We start from the raw sequence: 12,910 nt of genomic DNA, 5'->3' as shown, positions 1-12,910 counted from the left end.
TGTCCCTGTCTCTGTCTCTGTCTCTGTCTCTGTCTCTCTCTCTCTCTCTCTCTCTCTCTCACACACACACACACACACACACACATACACATACACACACACACACACACACACCCTCAGACTAACATCTTGTTTGGCCCTAAGTATGGAAGACAGTTTCATCTGCCAAACACACAGGTCAGTATCCTAAATATTTTGAAACTTCTGTTAATTGCATTTGTAATCAAAGAGGTATTTTATGAATATTTACTTATTTCTATACAGGTTTCTGACCTACTGTCTTTTTCCAAGGAGCAAACTGACATAGGAAAGTGATACACGGTCCTTGCGGGAGGGTCATGGTCGTTGTACCGCTCTCCTTATCCTCTTGGAAACCTGGCTTTCAACTTTCAGGTTTTGATGAATCTTTTTAGTTCTCGGAAAATTCTTTTATGAGGTGCAGAATAAATGTGTGTTGAACTGAATACTGTATTGGATAAAGGGGGCTTGTGTAGGTAAATAAAACCACAGTAAAGAACCAATATGAGGACCTCTAACATTAAATACACATACGTAGAGATAAGAAGTCAGTGGGTGACCACAGTTCTATAGTGTTAAGTGTGAACATGGCAGTGCAGTGTTAGACAGAACGTTGGAGAGCAGGTACTTGGAGCAGTACCTCCCTAGCTGGAGTCTTTGGCCTATCTATTCACTGTTTTCAAGCCTTCGTTTTGTGAAATGGGTAGACTACGTGGTCTGCCAGCTTCTTCTCGTGAAGAGAAATAACACTATTTCTCACAATGTGGTCACTGTAGAGTTGAACAAGGCGAATGTCACTGGTTAGGACAGATGACCACTTCATGGATGTCCTCTTCCTATGAGGCTCTCTCCCAAATGTGATCCCCAAACTGACAGGCTCAGGGACAGTTAGAATCACAGCCTGTGCATGCCGTCGGTGCCAGGGGATGGTCCATGGGTAACATATCCCAACCTGCCAATCAGAGGGAAGCACTGGAAGAACTTCTGGTATATTCACTGTCTGTGGTTCTCTCTGTCCCTCCCCTGTCACCACCCTAGGACTCAAAATGAAGAAACAAAAATTCTTTTTTTTTTTTTTTTTTTTTTTTTTTGGTTTTTCGAGACAGGGTTTCTCTGTGTAGCTTTGCACCTTTCCTGGAACTCACTGTGGAGACTAGCCTGGCCTCGAACTCACAGAGATCTGCCTGCCTCTGCCTCCTGAATGCTGGGATTAAAGGTGTGCACCACCACCGCCCAGCCACAAAAATTCTTGATAGGGTTAATATCTTAATATTAACTTAATAAATTAACTGAAGTTACTTGAGTTAAATAACTTAATGAAGTAAATTCATTAAGTCTTCAATAGGTATGTTCAAATTTTGTCCATGGCTTATACATCATATATATCTACATATGTATGTCATATATATATATATATATATATATATATAACACAAATGTATGTATCATGCATTTACAGCTAAGTTTAAAGACAAAATTCACAGTTTACCCATTCTTAATTACGAAGTACTTGGCCTGTATTCCATTTTCTCTAACTGTCTCACAAATGTTTATTGTTTGAATGAATTGCAGTTTACCTAAACGGATGCTAATTCATTTAGACAGATGTCTGTTGTACTTCACATAGTCTGATCCCTGTTGGTTGAAGTCACCTCTTGAGCCTCTCCAACTGCCATCACGGGTTTCACAAAAGTGAATGGACTATTTGAAGTTATTTTATCTGGCCGCCTTTTGCCCTACTCAAAAATGATACCAAACACTCTATCTCCACCACTTTCCGCAGTCAGATACCAGGACCTGCCAGGAATGTTTTAATGCTGTATTGTGCAAACTGAGCTCATGCCAGCCTTTCTCTGGGCAAAGAGGGATTGCTGTGTGCCTCCCCCAGATGCTCTGCTTACCCTTCACCAAGTAGGGCTCTGTCCTTAAAGAGCCTCATGCACAGTGTCATGGGCTACCACCACCTTGAACTTCTGCAAACTTGAGTCTGGTATTTTTTTTGGAAGGTGACTGTGGTTTCGGAGGATGGAAAGGGCTGGGTCAGGATCGAAGATCTAATGCGAGCCACGTTGAGCTGTCTCCAGCGTGAGGTTGCATAACAGCAAAGTCTGCTTTTCAACCAAATCTGAACAAATGTGTGGCAGTAGCTGAAGAGTTTCAAGGTTAGCGCATTGGTTCTCAACCTGTGGGTCGCCACCCTCTCACAAGAGTCACCTAACGACCATCAGAGATATCAGGCATTTACATTTCGATTTGTAACCATGGCAAAGTTGCAGTCATGAAATAGCAACAAAAATTTTATGGTTGCGGGTCACCACAATGTGAGGAACTATATTAAAGGGTCACAGCATTAGGGAGATTGACAAGCACTGGGTTAGCAGGAAGTCACCTGATGAAAGATGTACTATGCAAACAGCAACAATTAAATAGATAACTGAGCACATAAAATAATTAGCAGTAATATGCATATATGTCATCTTTATATAAAAACAACACACACACACACACACACACACACACACACACACACACACACAAACACATGCACAAATATGTAACAATAAAACCTGACCCTGTGGTCATACCTCTACACAACAGGATGGACCTAGGGCAGGTACTCATCCCAAAATACGTTTTAAAAAGTGATGCCATGGTTGGTAAAATAGCTCACGGAGTAAAAATACATGCCTCCAAGTCTGACAGCTTGAGGCCAATCCCTGGAATTCGCATACTGCAAAGAGGGAACCCCCTTCTGAAGGTTGGCTTCTGACCTCCACACTAGCATGCGCATACCCGAACATACACAAACACACAGGCAAGAAATGTAATTTAAAGAATTAAGTCACGCAAGGCCCTCTTAGGTGGTACAAAAATGTAGTTCTTTTCTTTCACTCATTCTCCCATTTATACGGGAAATGTAACTGCGGTGTGGTTTATTTTTTTTTAATGTATTTATTTACTTTTTTTTTTTTTTTTTTTTTTGCGGTTTAGCGCAGAATCTTGTTGCTGTTAAAGACCTTGCAGAATTTTAGCTCAGGTTGGTATACAAACAAAACAAAACAAACAAACAATCACAGGACTGCAAAGGGGAAGGAGGACACGGAGTTTTCCACCAGACTCCTTTTGCTTAGGTGGTACTGGCTCTCAGTAGCAGAAGCCCGGGAGCGGCGACGCCCGCGCGGTAGGAAGGTGGAAGCATCCACCGCCATCAGACTGACACGTTGACACAGTCCCTGGCTGGGGAATGAAGGGTTTGATCGCCTGTGGTTTTCTGGTAAGGCTAGAGAAGTCCTGATGGGCTCCTAAGGGTCAAAGTCACCGCCACCTTCCCTGAGGGGTCTCCCGGGAGGTGGGGCTTGGAACAAAGTGGACTAGGGGACTAGGAGGGGTTAGGTGCACGGGATGGTGACCACGCGGGAGCCGATCCCTTAGGTCCAAAGTTAGGGGAGTTGTTAGGGGAATCTCGGGGACTGTGGGTCCTGGGCGAAGGCGGCGGGCAGAGCCCAGATACTACCCGGCCCAGTCACTCACCATCCTCCAGCGCTTCGTGTACCAGCAGAAGTCCCAGCAACAGCCAAAGCTTCATCTTCAGGGCTGGTGACCTGCAGAATAGTTGGGGCTTGTGGGCGGCGCGGCAGGCTGCTCAGGGCAGGGCAGGAGAGGGGCGCCGAGGGAGGCGGCGCCTGGGACACCACAGCTGGAGGATTCGGTTTCATCAGGGGAACACAGTTTGGAAGAAAAGTAGGAGATTTAAAAAAAAAAAAAAAAGGAAAAGGAAAAGGAAAAAAAAAAAAAAAAAAACTCCCCCTGTAATATGATCTCTCCTGCCCCCTGGTGGAATCGTGAAGGATAGCGCTATTTCCAAGCCCTGGGAAGACTAAACAGGATGTCATGCCTAGATTTTCTCCAGAGTTTCAGTGTTTGGGCTTAGCTTTTTTACCCTGTTCAGGAAGGCCTAAGCATCACCCTGCTGATGGAAACACACGATTCTTCGCAGCAAAAAGCGTGCCCTAAGTTTCTCTTGATCCCCAGGGGTTCTCTCACTTGCACTAAAAAAAAAAGGGGGGACCGTTGTTGCAATCAAAACTATTGGTTGTTGTGGTTGCTCTTTTAAATTTTTTTTCATTTACATACCAACCACAGTTCTCCCTCCCTCTCTTCCTCCCGCTCTCCCCTTACCTCCCCGCACCCCAACCCCATCCACGCCTCAGAGAGGGTAAGGCCTCCCATGGGAGTCAACAAGGTCTGGTACATCAAGTTGAGGCAGGCCCAAGCCCCTGCCCCTGTATCAAGGCTGAGCAAGGTATCCTACCACAGGGAATGGGCTTCAAAAAGCTAGTTCATGCACCAGGGATAAATCCAAGTCCCACTGTCAGGAGCCCCCCAAGCAGACCACGCCACACAACTGTCACCCACATTCAGAGGGCCTGGTTCAGTCCTTTGCATGTTCCCCAGCTGTCACTCCAGTGTCCTTGAGCTCCCACTAGCTCGGGTCAGCTGTCTCTGTGGGTTTCCCCGTCATGGTCTTGACCTTCCTTGCTCATACAATCCTTCCTCCCTCTCTTCAACTGGACTCCAGGTGCTCGCCCTGTGCCTGGCTGTGGGTCTCTGCGTCTGCTTCCACCAAGCTAGTGGATGAAGGCTGTATGATGACAACTGGGGTAGTCACCAGTCTGATTACAGAGGAAGGCCACTGTTGCTAGGAGTCTTAGCTGGGTCATCCTTGTGGATTTCTGGGAATTTCCCTAGCCCCAGGTTTCTCCCTAACCCCATAATGACCCCCTCTATCAAGATATCTCTTTCATTGCTCTCCGTCTCTGCCTCTCCCTCCCCCCACTCAACCATCCCTTTCCCTCATGTTCTCATCCCCCATCCCTTCCCCTCTCCCCTGCCCCCTGCCAGTGTACCCAGGAGATCTTTTCTATTTCCCCCTTTCTGGGTATTTCATGTGTGTCCCTCTTAGGGACATCAAAATACCAAATAAACCAATTATAAAAAAATGGGTACAGATCTAAACAGAGAATTCTCAACAGAAGAATCTCAAGTGACCAAAAAACATTTAAGGAATTGCTCAACATCCTTAGTCATCAGGGAAATGCAAATCAAAATGACTCTGAGATTCCATCTTACACCTGTCAGAATGGCTATGATCAAAAACACTGATGACAGTTTATGTTGGAGAGAATGTGGAGCAAGGGGAGCACTCCTCCATTGCTGGTGGGCGTGCAAACTTGTACAGCCACTTTGGAAAGCAGTATGACGGTTTCTCAGAAAATTGGGAATCAATTTACCTCAAGACTTAGTAATACCACTCTTGGGCTCAATCACACCATAAGGACACTTGCTCAACTATGTTCATAGCAGCATTATTCATAATACCCAGAACCTGGAAATAACCTAGATGCCCCTCAACTGAAGAATGGATAAAGAAAATGTGGTACATTTACACAGTGGTAAAAAAAAAAAAAAAATGACGTTATGAAATTTGCAGGCGGGGTTGGGGATTTAGCTCAGTGGTAGAGCGCTTGCCTAGGCCCTGGTTTCGATCTTCAGCTCAAAAAAAAAAAAAAGAAAATGAAATTTGCAGGCAAATGGACAGAACTGGAAAAAATCCTGAGTGAGGTAACCCAGCCCCAGAAAGGCAAACATGGTATAATAAGTGGACATTAGATGTAACACAAAGGATAACCAGGCTACAATCCACAACCCCAGAGAAACTAGGTGGTTGCTCCTTCAGGTCTGGTCAGAGATGTGATAAGCAGCTGGGCCTGGACCTGAGGAACCTGAGCATCTGTCTGCAGGGGAAACCATCAGAGTGGTGGAGGGGCAGGGTTGTCTGCCTGCCCTCAGAAGGGCTCACAGCAGGCCAGCTCTCGACCCTGTGTGCTTGCCTACCCTGTACATGGCGGCCTCCTTGCTCTGCAGGAGACTACGAAGTAGGTGTGTGAGAGAGACTGCCCCAAGTCATCATCCTTGCCCTTTTCGTCGTGGGTGGGAGCATCTCCCTTTTCCTCCTCTTGTTTCACTCAAAGCTTTTGTGGTTTTGCAGACACTTCCTTTTATTTCTTTGCTTGTGTGCATTTTGACCACACTACTACTTATTGTTCAAGCAAATATCTAAGGAATTCTATTTTCAATAACTTCCTTCACGGCTTCCTTCCCACCCCCAAATTATCAAATCTCCATATATTATTTTCAGCTAAAACCTTTATAATTTTGTTGTTTATGTTAGATTTTTAAAGCTACCCACAATTAATTTTCTTTGTGACAGTTTAGAAATCTGATTTGCTGTGCTTCTAATGAGATGGTAATGTCTATATCCTTTGGACCTTTTCTGATCTATTAAATGTGGATCTATTTCTTTTCTGGTTCATTCTATTCATTTGAGCCTATGGGGATCACACACTGGATTCTTTATTATTCATATATAACATATTTTGTTCCTCCCATGGGTGAGGGATGCCTCCCATTATTGTTCCTCTGCTGATGATCTACATCCATTTTCTCTTCCAGGTAAATTTGGAATCAGCTTGTCTGTCTCCATACAAACATCGCTGTATTTTAATTATGAAAGCACTAAACTTACACACTGGAAGACAATGAACCTATGTACAACCCCGAGTCTTCCCACCCAGGAACATCATAATGATATGTATCCTCCCATTTATTCAGATCCTCTTTTACACCCTGATTATGTTTTCTGATTGGTTAATGCTGGTACTTGGAAAATAATTTTGAAATTCTAAGTTCCTAAATTATTTTACACTTTAGCTAAATTTGGACTGACTGAATGTGTGTGTGTATGTGTGTGTGTGTGTGTGTGTGTGTGTGTGTGTGTGTTTTAGACAAGGTACAAGGGCACATAGGCATATGAACTCTTATATACGTGGATAGTTACATGTTTTTCCCCATGGAAGTCTTAACATGTTGTTAGGCTTATTTTTTATTTTTGCTTTTTTTGTTGTTGTTGTTATTGTCAATACAATTCTCTCATTACACTTTCAAATTGTTTAAAAATAAGATCAGGAACTCTATCTTTCCAAGCCTGTTCTAGCCACGTGCACTTGAGTTAATTTTAGATATTTAAACTCATCCTAGGCTGTGTTATGGGCTAAATCTGGTCCCTCCCAAAATTTATACTTTGAAACCACTCAGCACCTCAGAATGTGCTTGTGTTTGGAGAGGGAGTTTTGAGCAAGGGTGTTAAATTGAGGCCACTGGGTTCAGCTTCTATCCTGTATTTCTGGTGAGAACATGAGAAGAGTAACTCTGGACTTTGACACAGGGCTATCGAGATGACCAGAGGGAGAAAATGGGCACGTAAGAGCCAGAGATGGGTCTCAGAGGAAACCAAGTCACTGATACCTTGTTCTTGCACATCCGTGTTCCAGAACCAGGAGAAAAGAGATTTCTGCTGTATAACCCACTCGGTCTGTGATGCTCTGTCCCCAACAGTGCTATGAAACCTGTGCAGGGGTCTGTGTTAGGATGGGACCAGGGATACAAAAAGTAAATGTTTTCAGAGACACGGAGCTGCCTAACCATGAGCATGAGATTATCTCAACAAAGTTTTGAACCTGAAAAACATAACTACCTCAGTTGTATTTTCAGTGGATTTTATCTCACCATTAAAAGCCCATGTGTTTTATCTCCAGGCTGAGAAGGAATTTCATTATCAGTTTCTCTGTGTTGATCCTTTCTATTTTTTTTTTATTTTTTATTTTTTTGCAATACTTGCTGTAATGTTAGCCAACAAAAGTACATATTCTCCTGTGGCCCAAAGTCAAACACAGCTTGAAGCCTGGTTCCCTAAGAGCTGACTGATTTTTATCTGTTTATCTTATGGCAGCTCACATAGATGGATTTATTTTTCTAGTTTTCAAATTCTTGGATTTTTGGTAAGTGACTGCATGAACAGCCAACAGCCACTTTTTATTTATGGATTATAGCTGCCTGTTCCCTCTACCTCACACTTGCTTTCCCACTGATTCCCCAAATCCACGAGCTGAACAACTTGGGGACCACACCTCACACCTCTCTGGGGCCACACCTCTCTGGGGCCAGCTCCTTGATGGGGGAATGTCTTTCTGTATACTGCCGAATATGTGTTGTTCTGATTGGTTGATAAATAAAGCCATTTGGCCTATGACAAGGCAGCTTAGAGGCAAGCGGGAAATTCAAAGGGAGAGACAGGAAGAAGAGGGGGAGAAGACACCAGTGAGCTGCCCAAGGAGCAACATGTAATGGGATGCAGGTAAAGCCACGGACCATAACTAATTAATTAAGGATTAATAGTTATGGGCTAATTTAAGATATAAGAGCTAGCTAGCAGAAGGTTTGAGCCATGGCCATGCAGTTATAATTAATAGAAGCCTCTGTGTGTTTACTGGGGTCTGAGCGGCTGCAGGACTGATGGGTGAGAGATTTGTCCTGACTGCGGGCCAGGCAGGACACAGGAAAACTTCGAGCTACAGCTCCTTTCTTGTGTGTGCACAGAAGGCGAGATACACCGAAGAGTCTTGTGGAAGCTGTCCAGGGAGCCACTGTCACACTTGAGGAGATATGCCATGTGCCCAGTGCCTGGATGGCTCATCTTTCTCAGAAGAGCAGGGTACAGCAACTTCTTGCATGAGCTTAACAAATGAAGAGCTAGAGAGGAAAGAGGAGAAGGAAGAAGGGATAAGCAGATTCCAGGAACGGTAGGAGGAAAGAACTGGGTGTGGCGCTGGGGTGGAGGGAGCTTTAAGTGTGGACTTCAGTCTAGAAAAGCATCTTCCTTCTAAGAACCCCTCAGGGGATATTGGTAGAAACTGTATCCAATGGAGGAGCAGCAGTATTATCAGCAGTCCTAGATCAAAGAACACAGTCAAATTTTGGTCCTTCCCTTATAATGCTTTTCTTGTCTATGGGTTATTTTCTACATAGTATTTTAATTATACATCTTAATATTTTCAATAACTTAAATTTTCACTGTCCCTTTTGTCCTTATTTACTTAAAAAAAATCCCTTCAAAGTAGCACATGCCATTAAGAGTTTGCTTAGGCAAACAGTTTTTTTTGTTTTTGGTTTTGGTTTTTTTTTTTTGGTCTAAATTTTGGGAATCCCTTCCCCTCTCCACAAATAAAGACATTTAAGTTTTCTAAATAGTCTTCTGTCTAGGTAGAATCAAGATGAATGTTTTAAAAAATTGCAAAATTATTTTATTTTTTTAAGCCACGCACTTTTTGTTTGAAGTCTCCCTATATTGTTCTGGCTGTCCTTGAACTCACTATGTAGAGGCCTCAAACTCACCAAGATCCACCTGCCTCTGCCTCCCAAAGGCAGGGACTAGAGGGATGTGCCACCATGCCTGGAAAGCCGGCATTTTTTGACATTCCTAAAGTCAGCCATCAAAGGTAACACAGGATAAGACAAGGATCCCAATTACATCACTTCTGTGTGGCAAAATGGAAACAAAAACAAAAAACACAAAAACCATGAACTTCTCAACACCAGGATGTATTGTAATATAAAGATGAGCCACTGCCTGTCCACTTGAAGTCATAAAATACAAGGGAAAGCAAAAATGGAAAGCAGGAACTTCTGACGTACGGTTGCCTGCCTCTTCTTCCTCTGCTCCACAATGTCACTGATTTACATCCTCCTGCTTATCCGAAAAACTCCTCTTACCAATCATTTATACCCTGGTGTCCATTTAAGCCAATAGTTCAGAAGCATCTGTCATTCAAGCCTGATTTCTTTCAGGCAATGAAACCCTTGGCTCTTACGTGTGAGCAGGTCAGGGACGATTCTGGCATGTTAGAGAATCAACAATTAGAGAATTATAGAATCCCGAAGTGTTGTGGACTATTATTTAACTATGAAAAGATGTGTTACGCTTGTTTATGCTGTGCAATATTACTTTAACTGTGTAAAGGGGTGTTACATTTGTTTATGCTGCATTGGTTTAACAATTTAAGGATGTGTGTTTAATTACATAGAGATGTGTTGCATTTGTTCCACTTTGCCTGCCTAAGGCAACTGATTGGTTTAAGGAGCTGAATGGCCAATAGCTAGGCAGAGAGAATAAATAAGTGTAGAAATCTAGGATCAACAAAGGAAAGAGAGAAGAGAGGAGAGAACAAGGGAGGATGCCCAGGGCCAGAAGCCAGACAGCTGCCAGTCAGCCAGACAGGAGAAGCAGTTGAAGTAAGGAAGAAAGAGAGAAAGAAAGAAAGAAAGAAACAAAGAAAGAAAGAAAGAAAGGAAGGAAGGAAGGAAGGAAGGGTGATATATTGTGTATCCTAATAAAATTTGTCTGAAGATCAGAGGACAGAACAAGCCACTAGATTAGACCTAGATGCCAGGCAGTGGTGGCACACACACCTTTAATCCTAGCACTAGGGAGGCAGAGATCCATCTGGGTCTCTGTGAGTTCAAAGCCACCCTGGACTACATGAGATTGACTCAGTCTAGGAGAAAAACAGAGCCAGGAAGTGGTGGGACACACCTTCGATCCCAATACTTGGGAGTCACAAGCCTTTAATCCCAGCACTTGAGATCTCCTGCCTTTACTTGGGAAGCACACACACACACCATTAATCCCAGCACTAGGAAGGAAGTGATGGCTGGGTGGAGAAAGGTATATGAGGTGTGAGAAGACAGGAACTGAAAGCTTTTCAGCTGGAGAGCTTTCAGCCGAGGACTACTTACATACTAACCACCAATTATGATAAGCTGTTTTTTGTTTTTTTTTTTTTTTTTGGTTTTTTGAGACAGGGTTTCTCTGTGTAGCTTTGCGCCTTTCCTGGAACTCACTTGGTAGCCCAGGCTGGCCTCAAACTCACAGAGATCTGCCTGGCTCTGCCTCCCAAGTGCTGGGATTAAAGGCGTGCGCCACCACTGCCCGGCGATAAGCTGTTATTGTTTGGGTATAAATGGCCCCAAATGCTCATGCCCTGAAGTGGTGGCACTATTGCCAGTGACTGGATCACCAGGGTACTGCTTTTAGCAATGGGTCAACCCATTGTGGAGTTAATAGCTTAATGGGCTATTGGGAGGTGGAGCCTGGTTAAAGAAGAGGATCATTGTGGGTGCCTTTGCTTGTCTCTGTCCCTTGCTCTGTCTCTTTGCTCCCCGGCTGCCTGGAGCAGCTTTTCCTCTGCCACACTTTTCCCCATGGTGTACAGAGGAACTTAGCCAAGTGGCCATGGGTTGAAACCTCAGAAACCAGGAGCCAAAATGACTCTCTCTTCCTATCATGTACCCTGTGTGCTTGTGCATGTATTGTGTGCATGTTCGTATACCTGGCACATGCATTTGGAGGCCAGATGAACACACTGAGTGCCTTCTTCCTTCTCTTACCTTATTTGTGAGGCAGTCTCTCATTGGAACCCCAAGATGGCCATTTAGGTTAGATTAGTAACTTCCCTGGATCTGCTGATCTCCACCCAGAATACTTCCTCCAGCTCTGGGATTATAGGCACGTGTGGTCATGTCTAATGTTTACCTGGGGGCTGGGAGTTTGGACTCAGGCCCTCTTGCTTTCACAGAAGTGCTCTACCCTCCCCCCCTCACACACCCCCAGCTCTCTCTGCATCCCCTCATCAAGCATTTTGCTAGTGATGGGATGGATGCTGGGGAGCTTCCTGAAGATCAATGTCAAATGAGTTGAAATGGTAATCTCAGACACGGGATCTCAGGATGGCACACTTCAAAAACAGCTGGTTATTTTCATGATGTATCATGAGGACTGAAGTTTTGTGGCTGTTTCTCTCTTATCTCATAAGACTGGGTAGTCACACGATGGCCCTCTGAGTGTAATAAAATAATAATGAAGTAGATTGTATTGTATTGTTTCTGAGCTTTAAAGGTCCATAATTCAGAAAGCAAAGACAAACATAAGCTTCCAAAATACAAGTGAGTTTGAAATGTGTGCTTTTGTTTTGTGCGATACACATGCATACCAAATTATTATAAGTCATATTAAGATTTATTTAAAAACACATGGTTACATTATAAAGCATAACATTATAATAGTTAAAGCAGCAATAGTTTTTATTACAAATTCTAAAAAAAGAGTCCAACTTTATATGTAAAAAGGAACACCAATTATTAAAAACATCAAAATTATCTACTGAACAAAACATCTTTACATTTGCACAGGTACAATAGGGTACTTGTAGGGTGTTGTAGACATAGAAGTTTTGGATTGTTTTAGGCCTCCATGCCCAACTGCTATTAAATATAACGATAACAAAATAAGGCAAAAAAACAATTTGGCACTGCTGGTGGACATGAAAAATGAGGGGCCCATCCATGAATTGTGGGTACAGAGGGTCACCCTGTTGGCAGTACAAGGCTTTCTACCAACAGGGTTTTCGCCATGCATTTCTCACCTGGAGGCTCTGTGCCTGTAGGAAATACAGCAGGCCAGGCCCTATCGTGCCAATTCCAAGACGTAGCCACCCTCCTCCATGAGTCACAGATATTTCTTGGTCCTTATTCACCTTAACATACTGATGAGATATTTGGAACTGAAGTTAAGGATCCCAGATGACCTTCTACTCATTAGAAGTCCTTTGCTTCCCACTCTACCTCACTATCGTAGACACTGCCAAAGTGTAAGAACAGACACCCACATACAGTAGGCTTCCTGGCTGTGGCATCAAACTGGGGTCCTAGCTGTACTCTCTATGAGCCTATCAGTGGTCAGAAAGGCTGCTTAGAGCCCAGATACCATGGCAGTGGCTTCAGCCGTGGGTAAGAACAGACAAGTCCAGAACTCCTGGCCAGTAGTGTTCAAATTGGGTTATGTCATAACAGAATACATTTGACATCAGTAAGACCAAAACTGTGTAAATATAAACAATCATGAATACTACAAAAACCAACACCTAAACCAGCAATACAA

General features: G+C 43.6%; 1 protein-coding gene across 1 annotated transcript in view; it reads right to left on the bottom strand.

Annotated features, from left to right (window-relative positions):
* Pdgfrl (platelet derived growth factor receptor like) overlaps nt 1–3,733 on the bottom strand; it is a 60,558-nt gene extending 56,825 nt beyond the window's left edge. Inside the window, exon 1 of the mRNA XM_059245027.1 lies at nt 3,550–3,733. Coding sequence (XP_059101010.1) covers nt 3,550–3,604 — 55 coding nt within the window. The 5' untranslated portion in view covers nt 3,605–3,733. The remainder of the gene's footprint in view (nt 1–3,549) is intronic.
* Nucleotides 3,734–12,910: the final 9,177 nt, after the last annotated feature.

This window comes from Peromyscus eremicus, chromosome 17, assembly GCF_949786415.1.
Source record: "Peromyscus eremicus chromosome 17, PerEre_H2_v1, whole genome shotgun sequence".
Classification (NCBI taxonomy): domain Eukaryota; kingdom Metazoa; phylum Chordata; class Mammalia; order Rodentia; family Cricetidae; genus Peromyscus; species Peromyscus eremicus.
This window is presented reverse-complemented; position numbering and strand designations above follow the sequence as displayed.